Source organism: Macaca mulatta, chromosome 1 (genome assembly GCF_049350105.2).
Source record: "Macaca mulatta isolate MMU2019108-1 chromosome 1, T2T-MMU8v2.0, whole genome shotgun sequence".
Taxonomy (NCBI): domain Eukaryota; kingdom Metazoa; phylum Chordata; class Mammalia; order Primates; family Cercopithecidae; genus Macaca; species Macaca mulatta.
This window is the reverse complement of record NC_133406.1, coordinates 189,297,912-189,315,824: the sequence shown is the minus strand read 5'-3', so window position 1 is coordinate 189,315,824 and position 17,913 is coordinate 189,297,912. Positions and strand designations below refer to the sequence as shown.

The 17,913-nt window shown below is 39.9% G+C and overlaps 1 protein-coding gene and 1 long non-coding RNA gene across 12 annotated transcripts in view; both read right to left on the bottom strand.

The window, feature by feature from the left end:
- Nucleotides 1-7,577: 7,577 nt before the first annotated feature.
- The window catches only part of EPS15 (epidermal growth factor receptor pathway substrate 15), a 161,261-nt gene continuing 150,925 nt past the window's right edge, over nt 7,578-17,913 (bottom strand). For all 11 annotated transcript variants that reach the window (XM_077957535.1, XM_077957525.1, XM_015139357.3 and 8 more), the window contains 3 exons: nt 16,166-16,328; nt 13,482-13,669; nt 7,578-9,208 (listed from right to left, as the gene is read on the bottom strand). In XM_077957535.1, coding sequence (XP_077813661.1) covers nt 9,062-9,208; nt 13,482-13,669; nt 16,166-16,328 — 498 coding nt within the window. In that variant the 3' untranslated portion in view covers nt 7,578-9,061. The remainder of the gene's footprint in view (nt 9,209-13,481; nt 13,670-16,165; nt 16,329-17,913) is intronic.
- Nucleotides 9,347-13,163, bottom strand: LOC144333486 (uncharacterized). Its single transcript, XR_013402171.1, has 2 exons — nt 12,503-13,163; nt 9,347-9,686 (listed from the first exon to the last, which is right to left on the bottom strand). It is a non-coding gene; the product is annotated as an uncharacterized LOC144333486 (long non-coding RNA).

Genomic DNA, 17,913 nt, shown 5'->3' with positions numbered 1-17,913 from the left:
TTCAGGTGCACGTCACCATGCCTGGCTAATTTTTAAATATATATATACTTTTTTGTAGAGACAGAGTGTTGCTATGTTGTCGAGGCTGGTCTGGAACTCCTGGAATCAAGCAATCCTCCTGCCTGGGCCTCCCAAAATTCTGGGATTACAGGCATGAGCCACCACACCCAACCTGTATCTATCATCTTTAATCCTGGCAACAACCCTGTAAGGGAACTGTTATCCCTGAGGACCACAGAGGTTAACAGATTTACCCAAAAACACACAGCTAGGAAATGGTAAGACCAGAATTTAGGCCCATGTTCATAAAACTCCAAGGTCTGGATTCCCTCTACAAGGCCAGGAACTTGCTCAGGAAGCTGAGATGCATCAGGGTTTTCTTTTGCTTGTATGTGGTTAAGGTAGCATGCTACAAGGGAGCAAGGGTGGAGGGTTCCTTACCTGCTTCTACCCATTCTAGGTCCAGAGTTTTGATTCAATTAAGTACAGCCTCTACCCCATCCAGGTCTCTGTATGTCACAGTGCCTAGAAGGATCTTTAACTCATGTAGAGGCCCACAATTTGGAGAACAAATCAGGGTTGTCTCAGTCCTGACAAGTCCAATCATCATTAAAAGGCCCACAGGCTGAGCAAGCAATTCAGTTCAGTCTCTCCTGTGTGTCTTACAGAGCCTCGGAGGGGTGTGGGGTCTCCTCTGTGCTCAATGAGGGCCTGGGTTGCTGAGTCTTGCACACCTGCTCTTAAGAGCAGTCCTTTGAGCATACGTAGCCGCAGAGAGCAAAAGGCAGTCCAGTGTGGTAGAAGAGTAAGTCTCACAGCTGAGTCATCTGGGTTGGAACCTGGCTTGTCCAGCTGTGAACCTTTCCTAGGTTGGGGTTTCTTGGCCAAATTGCTTCCATCTCTCTATACCTTATATTTTCTATTTAAGTGTCATAAGGAATAAAGTATACATTTATTAAGAACCTTAGTGCCAGGCTCAGAGAAGGTCCCCAGTAAGTGTCAGCTTTTTCCCATTTCTTTCCCTTCCCACAAACTAACTCAATCAAGTTCTGACTCCAGAGGAAACAGGATGGAGAGGCTGTAACTAAGCCCTTAGGTCTTGGGCAGCTGCACACATTCCATACACTTAGTGCAGTGAGGAGAGAAAAATGGGTGAGGTCTTTCTGTAGTTTTCCCCACTCCCATGAGATAATCTTTTATGTCATTCACCTGGATACATAACTTTAGGACTTACACTCCTTTGGAGAGATTGTAAAAAATAAATGGCTTTCAAACATTTTATCTTGTGACCCAGTACATATTCAATAATGAATTCTATTTCATGATTTTAAAAATGATGCTCATTAACATACTGAAAAATTTACATATAATGGATCAAAGCAAAGATATGCAAAGTCACCCTAAAGAGGCATTATAGTTACCCAACTAGTCAAACCAGACTGTAACCTGATTAAAGATATTAATCTGAAAAATGCGTCCATGAGAGGGGCCCAGGCACCCCTGGCTGCAGAGATCAAGCGGTGCCTCAGAGGCAGAGGTATCCAACCACCAGCAAGGGAGGAGTCATGTTCAACCAATTGTGGGCACTCCAAGTCCTGTGGCAACTTTATTTTTACTGGAAAGTGACATTCGGGTCTTTATATCAGTCCCTGTGAAATTTCTTAATAGAGATCTGTCTCCATTTTATTGATGAAAATCAGGTTTCTAAACTTGAAGGTCAGACCTTGGACCAGGCTTAATTCACTCAAGTAATGAATGCTACTTAAATGAGGCCTCCTAGGAGACTGCTGGCCTTTTCCAGTGAACACAGCCGTAACATCAAATGATGCGGCCTTGTGGGAGCTCTGCTTCTAACAAAAAATCCCAACAGTCACCATGTATGTTTTTAGTAATGCTAGTAAGGAACAGAATACTATGTTCTGGGGACACCTTCCCCAATCCTCTCAGCTAGAACTATTATCTCCCTTCTCTGGGGATCTCAGCACTCCTACGGTATCCTCAGTACCCAATGCTGTGAAATTATGTGAGTAGATGCCTATCTTTCCTACTATACCACTAATGGCAAGGCCCTCATATGAGTCTTCTCTGTCCCTGGCCCAGCACACAACAGATCTTAGCAAAGGTCAATAGAATAATGACTTTCTCACTGTGCATTTTCAAAACTAAGACAATAGAGACCTTTCTGGAAGTAAAAGGTACATTATAGATCCATGCATAGAAGAAAAAAAGTAACTTAATGTATCTTTTTTTTTCTTCAGCAGAACAGAGTAATTGAAAACGGATTTTTGAGTCAGACTGCTTGGGTTTTTTTGGGTTTTGAGACGGAGTTTCACTCTTTTGCCCAGGCTGGTGTGAAGTGGCATGATCTTGGCTCACTGCATCCCCCACCTCACCCACCCCCTGCATCTGGTTCAAGCAATTGTCCTGCCTCAGCCTCCCAGGTAGCTGGGATTATAGGCGCCCGCCACCACGCCCAGTTAATTTTTTTTGTAGTTTTAGTAGAGACGGAGTTTCGCCACGTTGGCCAGGCTGGTCTGGAACTCCTGACCTCAGATGATCCACCTGCCTTGGCCTTCCGAAGTGCTAGAATTACAGGCGTGAGCCACTGCGCTCAGCCAACTGCCTGGGCCTGGGTTTGAATCCTAGCTCTGGCGCTTTTTAGCTCAGTGGTCTTGGACAAATTATTTAACCTCTTTGTACCTCTCAGTCTTCTCATCTGTAAACTGGGGATATGGAGGTTAAATTAATCAGTATATATAAAGTACTTTAAATAGTACGGGGCACTAAGTGCTGTATAAGTGCTAACTTGCAATTATTATTTTTATGTATTTTTTTGGAGACAGAGTCTCACTGTCACCCAGGCTTGGAGTACGGTGGCATGGTCTTGGCTCACTGCAGCCTCCATCTCCACGGTTCAAGCAATTCTCCTGCCTCAGCCTCACGAGTGTAGCTGGGACTACAGGCGTGCGTCACCATGCCCAGCTAATTTTTGTATTTTTAGTAGAGCCGGGGTTTCACCATGTTGGCCAGGCTGGTCTCAAATTCCTGACCTCAAGTGATCTGCCCACCTTGGCCTCCCAAAGTCCTGGGATTACAGTCGTGAGCCACCGTGCCCAGCCTGCAATTATTATTTTCAAAAACTGTCTATCCATAAGAAAGATTAGAGGTTACCAAGAAGCAGAATCCACAGGTCAAGTGTAGAATGACAAGATGCAACAGCACTGCAGAGTAAATGAATGGATTTAATAAAACCGGCAAACAAAAGAGACTTAGAAGTTATCATCTACTCTAGTGGTTCTCAAACTGAGGCCCCTGAGTCAACATCACCATCATCTGGGAACCTGTTAGAAATGTAAATTCGGGGGTCCAACTCTACAACCTACTGAATCAAAAACTCTGGGGCTGGAGTCCAGCAATCCGTAGTTTGACACGTCCTCCAGGTGATCCTATTGCTTGCTAAATTTTGAGTACTCCTTTCCCCTTACCACCTACATCTAATCAGACCTCAAGACCTGTTAATTCTCCTAAATCTTTCTCAAATTGGTCCCCTTCTCTTAGTCTCCAGCCACAACCACATTTTAAGTTCTTATCATTTCACCTGCATGACTGCAACAATCTTCCACCTGCTCTCCCTGCCTTACCTGATTTTCTTCTAAGGCAATTCCCCAAATCACCACCAATGAAATCTTATGAACACAAACACCTCAGTCTTTTGCCCACAAACCTACACTCTAGTCACACTGAGCTACTTCGAACTCTTCAAAACTTACTCTGCCTTTCCCTTTTTATGTACTCTTTCCAGAGCCTTGTCAGTACTGATAAATTACTTTTCATTTTTTCTAGCCTTTTGGTTTTAAATGTTGTATTTAAAACAAGGTTGGGCTGAGCCTATAATCCCAGCACTTTGGGTGGTTGAGGAGGGAGGATCACTTGAGTTCAAGACCAGCCTGGGCAACAAAGTGAGACCTCTATCTCTACTAAATAACTAACTAACTAGGTCCAGTGGCATGCATTTAGAGTCCTAGCTACTTGGGAGGCTGAGGCGGGAGGATCTCTTGAGCCCAGGAGTTCATGGTTACAATGAGCTATGACTGTGCTACTGCACTCCAGCCTGGGCAACAGAGTGAGACTCTGTCTCTACAAAAAAAGAAAAACTAAAAGCAAGGCTGGCTACTCCCCCCATATACTTATCACTTATGATAACACTAATAATCATTAAGTGCTTTCATGTGTCAGAAACTGTTCTAAACCCTCATACGAGTTAAATACAAGAATGAATGGGAAAATGTTTTATAAGATGCCATGTATATGTTTATTACATTAATCCTCAAGAACAGCGATTACATGGATTATTTCATTTGTGACACTGCTCCTCTGACTACTCATCATTAACAGGAATATAGAGTAGTGGTTAAAACTCTGGAGCCCATCTCCTAGGTTCAAATTCCAGCTCTGCCACTTACTAGCTGCATAACTGTGGCCTAGTTTGGGTTCCTCTTCTGTAAAATGGCGAAGATAATAGTACCTATACCTTTCATGGTTACTATTGTGAGGATTAAATAAATTAATAGTAAAGCATCTAGGATCATGCCTGGAGCTTAGTAAATGTTATTTATTATTATTTATCATGTCCTGTTCCTACCACTTCCTATAAGTAAATTTTTTTTTTTCTTCCACACAAAATAAAACAAAGCATGGTAAACTGAAAAGAGTATCATGCTTAGGATCAGACCGACCAGGGTTCAGTTCCTGGCTCATCTTCTCATCAGCTGGATGATCTGAAGCACATTATTTTAACATTTTTGAGCCTCAGTTTCTCCATTTCTAAAACAGGGGATAACAATATCTACTACTTAGAGGTATTGTGAAGATTAAACAAGAAAAGAGAAAACACACATAAAATGCCTAGTGGAGTGCTTCATATATAATGTACATTCAACAGCCAATGGCTCTTTTAGCTATTAGTAATATTGTGGTTAAATTTATTTAAAATAAATAATAAAGAGCTATCAAAGCTAAATCCTTTAAAACAATCCCGTGAATTAAGTACTGTGATGTACATTAGATGAGAAAAATGAGGTTGAGGGAGGCTAAATAACTTTCTCAAAATCATCTTTACATTACATCCTCAAAAATGGCAGAAACAGATTCCGTCCCAGTACTGTGAGTTTATTAGAACACAGAGCCTTCCAAAAGTCCATGTCACATTTTTTTTTTTTTGATATGGAGTCTTGCTCTGTTGCCCAGGCTGGGGTGCAGTGGCAGAGTCTCGGCTCACTGCAACCTCCGCCTCCCAGGCTCAAGCGATTCTCCTGCCTCAGCCTCCCAAGTAGCTGGGATTACAGGCACCTGCCACCATGCCTGGCTAATTTTTGTATTTTTTATTAGAGACAGGGGTTTCACCGTGTTGGCCAGGCTGGTCTTGAACTCCTGACCTCAGGAGATCCACCCACCTTGTCCTCCCAAAGTGCTGGGATTAGTTTTTTTTTTTTTTTTTTTTGAGACAGGGTCTTGCTCTGTTGCCTAGGCTGGAGCACAGCAGCACAACCCCAGCTTCTTGCAGCCTCACTGGGCTCAATTGATCCTCCCACCTCAGCCTCCAGTAGCTGGGACTACAGGCATGCACGACCACACCTGGCTTTTTTTTTTTTTTTTTGTAGAGATGGGGTCTCACCATGTTGCCCCAGGCTGGTCTCAAACTCCTGGGCTCAAGTGACCCTCCCACCTCAGCCTCCCAAAGTGCTGGGATTACAGGCATGAGCCACTGTCCCCAGTGACAAATTCTTTTTTCTTTTTGAGACGGAGTCTCACTCTGTCACCCAGGCTGGAGTCCAGTGGTGTGATCTCCGCTCACTGCAACCTCTGCCTCCCGGATTCAAGCAATTCTCCTGTGTCAGCCTCCCGAGTAGCTAGGACTATAGGTGCAAGCCACTATGCTCATCTAATTTTTTCGCATTTTTAGTAGAGACAGAGTTTCCCCATGTTCGCCAGGTTGTTCTCGAACTCCTGACCTCAGGTGATCTGCCCACCTCAGCCTCCCGAAGTGCTGGGATTACAGGCGCGAGCCACTGCGTCGGGCCTACAAATTCTTATTCAACACATATATACAAAGCCACATATGTTTTAGGCACTGTCTTTATGCATATACATTTCATTTCTTTCACAAAAGACATGAAAGACTTCTATATTCCAGAAGGCAGAAGCTTGGGTGCTCTAGCTTTACAAGTAAAATAGCACAGGCAGGCAAAAGGACATGATAACCAAAAATAATAGTTTACATTTATTATTTATTCTATACCAGGTGCTGTCCCAAACCCTTTACACGTATTAATCTGTGCTGATTGTATATAGCTACTCCTCCTTGGACACAGCATGGACATAATCAGAGGACCATGCAAAACTCCACTGCAAATTAGATATATGGATAGGATTCTTTATTATTACTTAAATTTTACTGTTCTCATAATTACAGGCTACAACTTAGAGGTTTGAAACTTTAAGAGAAAATTCTATAATAAAGAGAGCTCAAATAAACATGAATCAGTATGTAGAAGATGTTTAAAACTTTGTAAGTAGTGCCACTTAGCTCTGGGCAATACTTATCTGTCCTTTTCAAGCACAGGCCCTGGAGCCAGAGTCAGCAACATAAAATACCACAAACGACTCTAAGACATTCATCCTACACAAGCGAGCACATAGATATACATATATATTTATATAATATATACATACTTTAACATTATATTGGTCCATGGAGTATACACATTTTAACAAAAGATAAAAATCTATGTAATCCAGTTAAACATATGTAAGATTAGGATACATTTATTACATTGAAAGTGGGTGTTTATAAGTTATAGATATTTATTATTTTCGAGTTTTTTTTTTTTTTTTTTGAGACGAGTCTTGCTCTGTCGCCGAGGCTGGGGTGCAGTGGCCGGATCTCAGCTCACTGCAAGCTCCGCCTCCCGGGTTTACGCCATTCTCCTGCCTCAGCCTCCCGAGTAGCTGGGACTACAGGCGCCCGCCACCTCGTCCGGCTAGTTTTTTGTATTTTTTAGTAGAGATGGGGTTTCACCATGTTAGCCAGGATGGTCTCGATCTCCTGACCTCGTGATCCACCCGTCTCGGCCTCCCAAAGTGCTGGGATTACAGGCTTGAGCCACCGCGCCCGGCCTCGGGTGTTTTTTTAATTAAAAAAATTTTTGAAGCATTTCCAACATTTGCTCATTTTCCCAGTGCAAAAGAAAGTTGTTCAAGTCAACTTACCTTTATCCTAAGGAGTTTAAGAGGAAGAAAACAAACAAAAATACCACCTATCGCAACTCCCAATACTTAACTTCTCAGTCAAATTTTGCAGAAAATCCTTAGGTCACTGGATTCGTTTATCAAAATTAAAGCCTTGTGATTATGATTCAGCCCTTGCTTCATATGTATGACTTTTATGCAGAAATGTTTCTATTTACAAAGGTAGAAAAAAGTTATTAGCAGTGCAAGACACTGGTTTAAAGTTTGTTTTAAACTGTAGGAGTCCAATTGTGTAATGGAAAGAAAACAAGCACCATTTGAAGAAGAAATGAATTGGATACTTTGAAATTTATTTATAGGCTAGGCAATAAGTTACTCAGATTAACACAGATCAATACCACCTTGACTTGGTGACCCAGATAATTCTAATTAGATTTTAGGTGCATTTTTCTTTATCTTGGTATTCAATACATCATCTAAGTCAGTAACCATGTTAAACAAAATTAAAATGACAAGTTACAGCTTACTTCACAGTCTATTTCAAATTCAGCTTGTCCACTAGGTTGGTTTTACAGGAGTGGTCTTTTAACACATGAAGAGTTTTGATAATCTGGCAGGTCTCTTCTCTACCAATTAAACAAACAAGAGTTTTGTTGCTAGCTTGACAATTTTATAGGTGAAAAACACGAAGTGAGTAAATAAACTAAACCACAAAGATGGACAAAAAGCAATATGATATAAAACATATCACTTTTTTTCCTATTTGTATTGAGTGAAAGTTTTTACACTTCAAGTAAATGAGCCTTCATTTAAAAAAAAAAAAAAAAACAAGTATATATGAAAAATTAAAGTACCTTCCAGTTCTAGCTTGCTGAAGTTTCTTCTGCAAAAGTACAAAAATAAACCCACTAAGAACTAAACAGGACAGGGCCACGGCAAAGGCAGAATGGCTGCCATGTTAAGACTTGCTTGCCTTATACTGATGGGTATATTTTAGGTGATAAATATTCTCCACTATCTAGCACTTAAAATGAACATTTTCTTACAAACTTTATTTGTAAGAAACTAATTTTTATTAATTAGCAAACACACCGAGAGGTATCTGTTGATCTAAAATTCTCTAAATCCAGATAAATCTTTAAAAAAATTTATTTCACACATGAGGCTTTAATATTTTTAGTTAGGAAAAGATCGAATCTGAGGCTATAATGGTTCAACCTAAAGTGTCCCTTTTCCATACTGGAGTAAATCTGTGCAAAATATTTTTCCTTGTCTCTAAAAAACAAATTAAGTAGTATTTTTACTATAAGGAAATTTAAAAATGTACTTTAGCCAATTTGCACCAATCATAAAAGAAGTAAGATATTCTTTCCCTTATCCTCACTCAACCATTCCAATCAGGGGAGAATACTGCAAACTTTAAGAACCTCACTGGCTATCATCAGAATAACTACAGAACAGCGTAGTGCAGGGTGAAACTATTTCTCTATATTCCAGAAAGCAGAAGCTTGGGTGCTCTAGCTTTACAAGTAAAATAGCACAGGCAGGCAAAAGCTCACAGTAAATGTATACCAGAACAGGGGCCAGGGGCCTAAGTGAAGGTGAATTTGTCTGACTGGGTTACGGCTTTTATAAGAAAAAAAAAGACGAATCTGTAATGAAGAAAAAAAAAATCTTAAAATTTTGTCACATTTACAGGAATCTCAAACCTTTTGTATTCCCATGCTCACAGGTAGTTTTGATACACATTGTAAATAGTTTCAGTATTCAGGAAGAAGAGTACTATATTGTTGCCAAAGAACAAGAGAATTCTTCATGCTTCTGATATCTCAGATTTGCTGAGTGCAATAGCCAGTTCTAAGTCTTCTTGTTCTTGCTGATTTAGTCGGGCAAGCCTCTGCTCTTCTTCTCTCTCACTTTCCCTTTTGGCCCATTCGATCATATCTTCCTCAGAGGGATACTGCCATTTAAAAGATCGATGAACAAATGAATAAATAAATGAGTAAAGCAAATAAAAAGAAGGAAATAGTTTTTACAAAAGGACATTAACTTGTTTCACCTGAAGGACTCTGGAAATAGTCTGGTTACTTGTTAATTCTTTTTTTTTTTTTTTCCTGAAAACATGTTTAATATTATTAAACCATAGTTTAATTTAAAAAATTAATTCAATCTATAGACAGAATATAAAACTAAATGTTAAAAATATCACTAGGCTAGATGTGATGGCTCATGCCTATAATCCCAGCACTTTGGAGGCCAAGGCAGGTGGATCACCTGAGGTCAGGAGTTTGAGACCAGCTTGGCCAACATGGCAAAACGCCTTCTCAGCTAAAAATACAAAAATTAGCCGGGCATGGTGGCGATGCCTGTAATCCCAGCTACTTGGGAGGCTGAGGCACAAGAATCACTTGAACCCAGGTGGCAGAGTTTGCAGTGAGCTGCAACTGCACCACTGCACTCCAGCCTGGGTGACAAAGTGAGATTCCATCTAAAAAATACATATATATATATATAAAATGTTATATATAATCACTAAAAAAAGTAGAAATGCTTATAGTAGATTAGAAGATTTAAAAACAGGAGAGGGCTAGCCTTTTTGATCTAATGTAATGTAAAACATTTACTACTTCAACTTTACTGAGACCCTCACATGATAAATCATTTTTAACTTAATCCCACTGGTAGTTTCCTAACCCTTAATGTATAGAAAAGCTAAGAAGCAAAACAAACAAACAAACAAACAAAAGCTGATTTTGCTATACATCATATTAAAGTATTGGGTATGCTAAGCAAGATATGATGTAAACCTAATCTTTTTTTTTTTTTTTGGAGACGGAGTTTTGCTCTTGTTGCCCAGGCTGGATGCTATGGCACAATCTTGGATCACCACAACCTCTGCCTCCCGGGTTCAAGCGATTCTCCTGCCTCAGCCTCCCGAGTAGCTGGGATTACAGGCATGTACCACCACGCCCGGCTAATTTTGTATTTTTAGTAGAGATAGGGTTTCTTCATGTTGGTTAGGCTGATCTCGAACTCCTGACCTCAGATGATCCGCCCACCTTGGCCTCCCAAGAACCTAATCATATTTTATAAAAAGCATTTTGAGCCAGGCATAGTGGCTGACATCTGTAATCCTAGTACTTTGGGAGGCCAAGGTGGGCCAATTGCTTGAGCTCAGACATTCAAGAAGTTCATCTTGGCAACATGGCAAAACCCTGTCTTTACAAAAAGATTAGCCAGGTATGGTGATGCACATCTATAGTCCCAGCTACTTGGGAGGATCACCTGAGCCTGGGAAGTTGAGGCTGCAGTGAGCTGTGATCATATCACCGCTCTCCAGCCAGATGGACGGAGTGAGCCAAAAAAAAAAAAAAAAAAAAGAAAAAAAAAGCATTATGAAGATTTCTCCAGGCTTTGGCAACTTTTAGACCAGTCTAAATAAAATCTTAACACTCATAATTATTATGTTGGGGAAACATTTTTATCTACCCCAAACAGCAACCTTGGCAAATACTAAATTAAAAAATTCAAATTGGTTTCAAGTCTTGTCACACAGAAAATCCTTCATGAAAGGATGAAATAAAATACCTTGTCAGGCTTTTGAAATGGTAGTTTTTTCCCCCTAGGGAATTAAGCAAAACTTTGAAATGTGTAACACTTAACACGTTTTACAATGAAAAAAGAAGCTGTTTTTTATTACACTATACTGAGAGTTTGGAGCAAAATGCCTCAGCTGTTGTTCAGCCTCCTTCCAACCAGATTTGTTGTTGTTGTTTTGAGACGGAGTCTCACTCTGTAACCCAGTTTGAGGACAGCGGCACTATCTCAGATCCTGCAACCTCCGCCTGGGGCTTAAGTGATCCTCCCACCTCAGCCTCCCTAGCTGGGATTACAGGCCTGCGCCACCACGCCTGGCTAATTTTGTATTTTCAGTAGAGATGGGGTTTCACTATGTTGGCCAGGCTGGTCTCACACTCCTGACCTCAAGTGACCCACCTGCCTCAGCCTTCCAAAGTGCTGGGATTACAGGTATGAGCTACCCTGTCTGGCCCCAACCAGATTTTGACTTGCTAAAACCATACTTAAGATATTAAATGCCACAAACTACCACAGGGTTATTTTACACAAAGAGAATTATAACCCCCTAAAAAGGCTAATTTTTGATTCTCTGCTTGAAACAAATCAAATTCCATCTAATGAAAGGTAAATTGGGCCAGGCACGGTTGTTCACAACTGTAATCCCAGCACTTCGGGAGGCCAAGGCAGGTGCATTGCGAGGTCAAGAGATCGAGACCATCCTGGCCAACATGGTGAAATCCTGTCTCTACTAAAAACACAAAAATTAGCTAGGTGTGGTGGCGCATGCCTGTAGTCCCAGCTACTTGGGAGGCTGAGGCAGGAGAATCACTTGAACCTGGAAGGCGTAGATTGCAGTGAGCTGACATTACGCCACCGCACTCCAGTCTGGCAACAGAGCAAGACTCTGTCTCAAAAAAAAAAAAAAAAAAAAAAGAAAAAAGGAAAGTCAGGCTGGGCACGACGACGGCTCACACCTGTAATCCCCAACATTTTGAGAGGCTGAGGCGGATGGACCACCTGAGGTCAGGAGTTCAAGACCAGCCTGACCAACATGGAGAAACCCCGTCTCTACTAAAAATACAAAATTAAGCCAGGTGTGGTGGCACATGCCTGTAATCCCAGCTACTTGGGAGGCTGAGGCGGGAGAATCGCTTGAACCCGGGAGGTGGAGGTTGTGGTGAGCTGAGATCATGCGACTGCACTCCAGCCTGGGCAATAAGAGCAAAACTCCATCTCAAAAAAAAAAGTCTGTATAATTCTGACACTCCATTTTTACAATATTCAAAATATTGATTCCTGTTTTGCTCCTTCATATTCAAGAGAAGCCACCAGAACTTAGAGTACAGATTCAAAAGCTGGGAGCTCAGTCGTCTTAGTTGCATGCAGATTCTTTTTCGGAGACAGGGTCTGGCTCTGTCACCCAGGCTGGAGTGCAGTGGCATGATCATGGCTCACTGCAACCTCCACCACCTTAGCCCCCCAAGTAGCTGGGACTACAGGTGCTTAAAGAACTTTGGTCTCTTAAAATGCTGGGATTACAGGCATGAGCCACCATGCCCAGCCTGCATGCAGATTCTTGACTACCTCCTTTCTAACTAGAAATAGCTGCAGGGATAAAGCAACTGGTTGAATGTCCCAATGCTACATTGAGGAGGGAAATATTAGGCAGAATTACCTGGCCACTAGATCTCCTGTTTCCAAAATCATCTCAAGGGCATAAGGTGATAAACAGAAGAAAATTCCTGTTTTATAGAACAGGCAGTGATAACGAAGGTTATTTTGCCTGAAAAAACTGGGAAACTGAAACTTTGTTACCCAGTCTAAGAATTTTATTTAAAAATAACTTGTTTTTACTGAATAATGATGGAATATATGACATTGCTTTATGTCCCTCTAGACTGATAACTCCATGGTTGGTGGCCCCATTTCTGTGATTTTATACGCCCTGCTTATGCTGTTATCATGGCACCCTTCCACTGTTTCTAATGATCTTCCTATTTTAGACATCTCTGAAAGAATGCAGAGTAAACATGAGAAGTTAGTGAATTAGATCTCTCCGAATAATTAAAGATTGTTTAAATCCTGACAACCATTTATTTATTTATTTCATAAAACTGGCATTTACATTTTTTAAAAGTGACTATATAAGTTTAATAGTTTTACTTTCTATTCAAATAATCTCTGGCCCTATCCTCTGATATAATATTTGCTGACTGGTCTCAGAAATCATTAAAACTTTATACACAACCACACATACACAGCCGCAAATGCACAAACTTATTACTGGCATTGTTCATCTAGTGGGCAGACACCAATGACTCTGTAATTGTTCATTAAGTCATCATCACCCATAACCATTCACAAAGTAACAACTGTTAGGATTTTACTTATATTACCAAGACTAAGAGAAATATTTACAAAACAACTTGTATATATGACAAGAACTAAGACTACTAAAATCATTTGTGCAATGGAACAACCACAGAACTGTCAAAACAGGATCAAACAGAGGTTTTTCTTGGGGGAAGAACGAAAGATTATTTTTAGTATCTTGGTAAATTTAGTTAAAATGATGCAAACTTGGCAGACTCCAAAATAATCTTTGAAAATTCTTCAAAGATTTTTCCCCCAAAAAACTCATTCACAGTACTTACAGCACTGAAGTTGGCAAAATTGCTTGGATCAGCCTCTCTATTGGTAGTGGTAGTAGCAGAAGAAGTGAATGGATCACAAAACATTTCAGGATCTTTTTCTTTGGGGCTATCATTGCCTGGGAATGGCTGAAATGGATCATTCAGTTTAAAGGGATCAGGAGAATCCAGTTTGTTGATGGATCTTTTCCCTGGATCAAAATCATCACAATTAATTCAACCAGTAAATACAGCAAATACAAGCACACAAGAACATGTACACAGATAGCATTAAAGTACCGTGGGTAGAGGATGACTGAGTACCTAAAACACATTCTTGTCTTAAATGGCAACACCAACTATCTGTCCTCAAATTCTTCACACATGATCTCTCAAATAGATTCCAGCTATGTGCAGCTAATGAAACAAATAGCAAAGCAAGGATGGGCCAGGAATCATATTTTTGTCCAGAGATTGAATACCACCATCCCCCAGCCACAACCAAGCAGCATGTTCCCAAAAAGAGAGACGAATGGATTAAACAGAAGGAGAATAATAAAGAATAAAGACAGAAATGGCCTGCCTCTGCTGTTATAAACCTCAGCCTGATAACAGTTATCCACTAGTGGCAGTAAGAGCAAATGACCTCTGAAAAATGGGAAAATTCTTCTGATTTTTCTCTAGTTCTAGATACAATACCTAGGAGCATAAAATTTTAAAATTACTGTAGTAAAACCCTGCCAATTTTTTGTTATTTACTGTATTTCAAAATGAAGAAAAAATGTTTTGAAGCCCAGGGCCTAAATCTTTGTGGTTGCTGATCAAATAATCTCTGACCCAACAATAGTATTTTATCCTATTAGTCACTCACTAATTCATTACCATTTTCAAACAAGTTCTCTAAGTCTTACTTAAACTTAGTACTTCTTGAAGAAAAGATAATAAAATTAGGGATCAAAATATCTCTAAATATATTTTTTTCCTAAAATGCATAAGCTGGTAATAGCAATCATAACACAACAGATTCCATCACTGTAGCTGCTTAGAAAAGATGCTCATATCTCAATGGATCCTTCCAATAATCCTGTGAAAGTAGGCAAAATTAGAATTGCTGCCAATATTTAACAGCCAACGGTCAGATATATGAAATTATACACTTAAGATCACAGTTAGGGAACATCCAGAAACAGAACCTAGATTTTTAGACTCCCAGTTCAGTGCTCTTTCCAACAAACCAGTCTTTTCCTTAATCTTTTTACAATGATATACAATCACTTGGTTGAAGATTCTGAGATTTAACAAAAGCACTAGCATATTATTTTACTTAAGATTTAAAAAAACAACCTCACTATTAGCATCATGCAAGTGTAAAAAGTTAAATGTGCAAATTAACCATTATTTATTTTTAAATATATTCTGGCAACCTCACTTCTAGAAATATATGACATAAGCTACTTTTCCTTAGAAGGAATCACTTAACTCATTTACCTGATTTTTCAACAGATTATCAGGTATTAACAATTGTACATGCAATCCTTTCAGTCAAAGAAAAAAAACTTACCTGCTCAAGACCATGGAAAGGTTATGATGAAAAGGCAGTATTAATCTGTAACTACTTAGACTGAAAATTTCCCAAGGAATGAGGTATGATTTTTTAAAAAATGTACTAAAATGTGTCTTCTCACATAATAGCCCAACAGCACTACAACTACTCAAGGAATTATCCTTTTACCCACTTATTATGACCTAAAAACAAAACAAACTTTCCTTTGTATAGTGCTAAACATATACATACACACACATACTAATCATACAAACAAAAATAAGAGAAAAATCACTATTAGAAAAGAGTCTTGGCCAGGCGTGGTGGCTCACACCTATAATCCCAGCACTTTAGGAGGCCGAGGTGGGCAGATCACCTGAGGTCAGGAGATAGAGACCAGTCTGGCCAACATGGTGAAACCCAATCTCTACTAAAAATATAAAAATTAGGTAGGCATGGTGGATCATGCCTGTAATCCCAGCTACTCAGGAGGCTGAGGCAGGAGAATCCCTTGAACCCGGGAGGCTGAGGCTGCAGTGAGCTGAGACTGTGCCACTGCACTCCAGCCTGGGAGACAGAGCAAGTTTCCATCTCAAAAAAAAAAAAAAAAAAGGAATCTTTTAAGTTAGCTAAATTACCATTTTCCTTCAAGAAAACCAATACTTTGTTTCAAATCACTATATTGCTGAATTCTGGATACTAAAGAGGCCATATATTCTTACATTAAAGGACTTAAGGAAGACTTTATATGTTACGGGAAAAGGACTTTGAAACAATCTTCTCTTAAATAAATTATAATTAAAACACCAAAGTACAGGAAACTGCTATTCAAATGGATAATCAATGAGTTTCTAAAAGGCAAAGAGATTTTCTTGACACTTTCCCTTTTCCATTTACTGCCTCTCTGAAATGATTAAGTTAAAAAAAAAAAAGAAAAGAAAAACAGGTTTTAGCAGAAAGACAGCTCATGAAATGTACACATGCTGATCTCTTAGGTGCATGTCTGTAATTCGGCAGTTAGGTCAGAATGAATGACAGCAGGAAGCTTCTGACATATGTTTGACTTGTTTCATTTAAAGCCCTCTATATAAGTAAGCTCCACACAATACTTTTCAGAAAGAGAAAAGCCATGTAGTTGACTGAAGAAAAGTACCAAATCTCATACCAGGTGGTGGTGGGCAGGGTCTTGTTGGAGTTCCGACCTTTGGTGGCAGCGCTGGGGGTTCATCTTCACTTTTCACCGATGTTTCCTCAAATACATTTTTTGTAATCATTGCATTGCTTACAGAGCTCGATGTGGCTGAACTAAAAGGATCTTCATTGTTGACCTTTGTTTAAAAAGAAATGGTTATACATGGCTACACCAAGCAAACTGTGGTAGTCATGTAGCATTTAGAATAATGACTGAAGTATTATACAGTTTTATTTAATTCTGAGACCACTGTCATTTTAACCTTTGCATTCAGAGTCCAATGGGAGAAATTTTTGAAAAAAAGTTATTCTATATGAGTAGTGATTCTAACATCATTACTTATTAAGAGTAACAGATCAAACCAAAAAAAGTTCAATCTAGATTAAAAGTTTGTCAAGCTTCAGGAAATATTCAATGCAAAACCACCTGAGGCCCATTTTAAAGGGATTGAATGCCTTTCCACAAAGAATATCTGATCTAAATGGTAATGAAAGGAAAAAAAAAACAGATTCCATACTTCCTAATGAACTTAAATATGAGATTTAATACTAATGCAAAGAAAATGACATCTTGACAAACTATAAAGACAACCTGAAAGTCAATGGTTTTTTTTTTTTTTTTTTTTTTTAAGAGGCAGGAGTCTCCTAAGTATCCTAAGCTGGAGTGCAGTGGCACAATCATAGCTCACTGCAGTCTTGAACCCCTGGGCTCTAGGGATCCTCCTGCCTCAGTTAGCCTCTTGAATAGCTAGGACTACAGGCATGTACCAACATGCCTAGCTATTTTTTTATTTTGTAGAGATGGGGTTTTGTTATGCTGCCCAGTCTGGTCTTGAACTCCTGGGCTCAAGCAATCCTCTCATCTCAGCCACCTAAGATGCTGGGATTACAGGCTTGAGTTACTGCAAAGTAAGCCTGAAAGTCAATTTTTTAAAGCAAACTGATCCCACGAAATAATTTTTTTTTTTTTTGAGACGAGGTCTCACTCTAAGGTTGGAGTATAGTGGCACAATCTAGGCTCAACTGCGACCTCTGCCTCTTGGGCTCATGTGATCCGCCCATCTCAGCCTTCCAAGCAGCTGGGACTACAGGTGCGCGCCACCATGCCTGGCCAACTTTTTGTATTTTTTGGTCAAGACGAGGTTTCGCCATGTTGCCCAGGCTGGTCTTAAACTCCTGAGCCCAGACAATCCACCTGCCTTGGCCTCTCAAAGTGCTGGGATAACAGGCATGAGCCACCGCGCCTGGCTGGAATGATAAATCTTAATGTGTGTCTGAAGACCCTGCCTTTCGAATATGTAACAAAAGATTAACTTTTCTATAATGAATCATATACTTCACAATTTTACATTTATTTAGGCAATGCTCAACAGTGACATTTTGGGCTGGACATAACTGCATATTGTGGGGGACTAGAGAGTGGACTGTATTAAATAGCATCCCCCATCTCTATCTTCTAGATATGAGTAGCATCTCCTACTCAACTGTGAAAACCAAAAAGGTCTCTAGACATTGCCAAATGTTCCTCTCGTGGCAAAATAACCCTCAGTTGAGAACCAAGGAACCAACAATCTAATCCTCCTTTTCTCTTAGCCCGAATCAATATCACAGCCACAGTGGAAAATAAGTAGTGGACATTTAGTACTGGACTTTGTGTATTAATTACCTTAATACTGACCCTAACAACCTCAGAACATAAAATCAAGTAACCAACACAGAGAG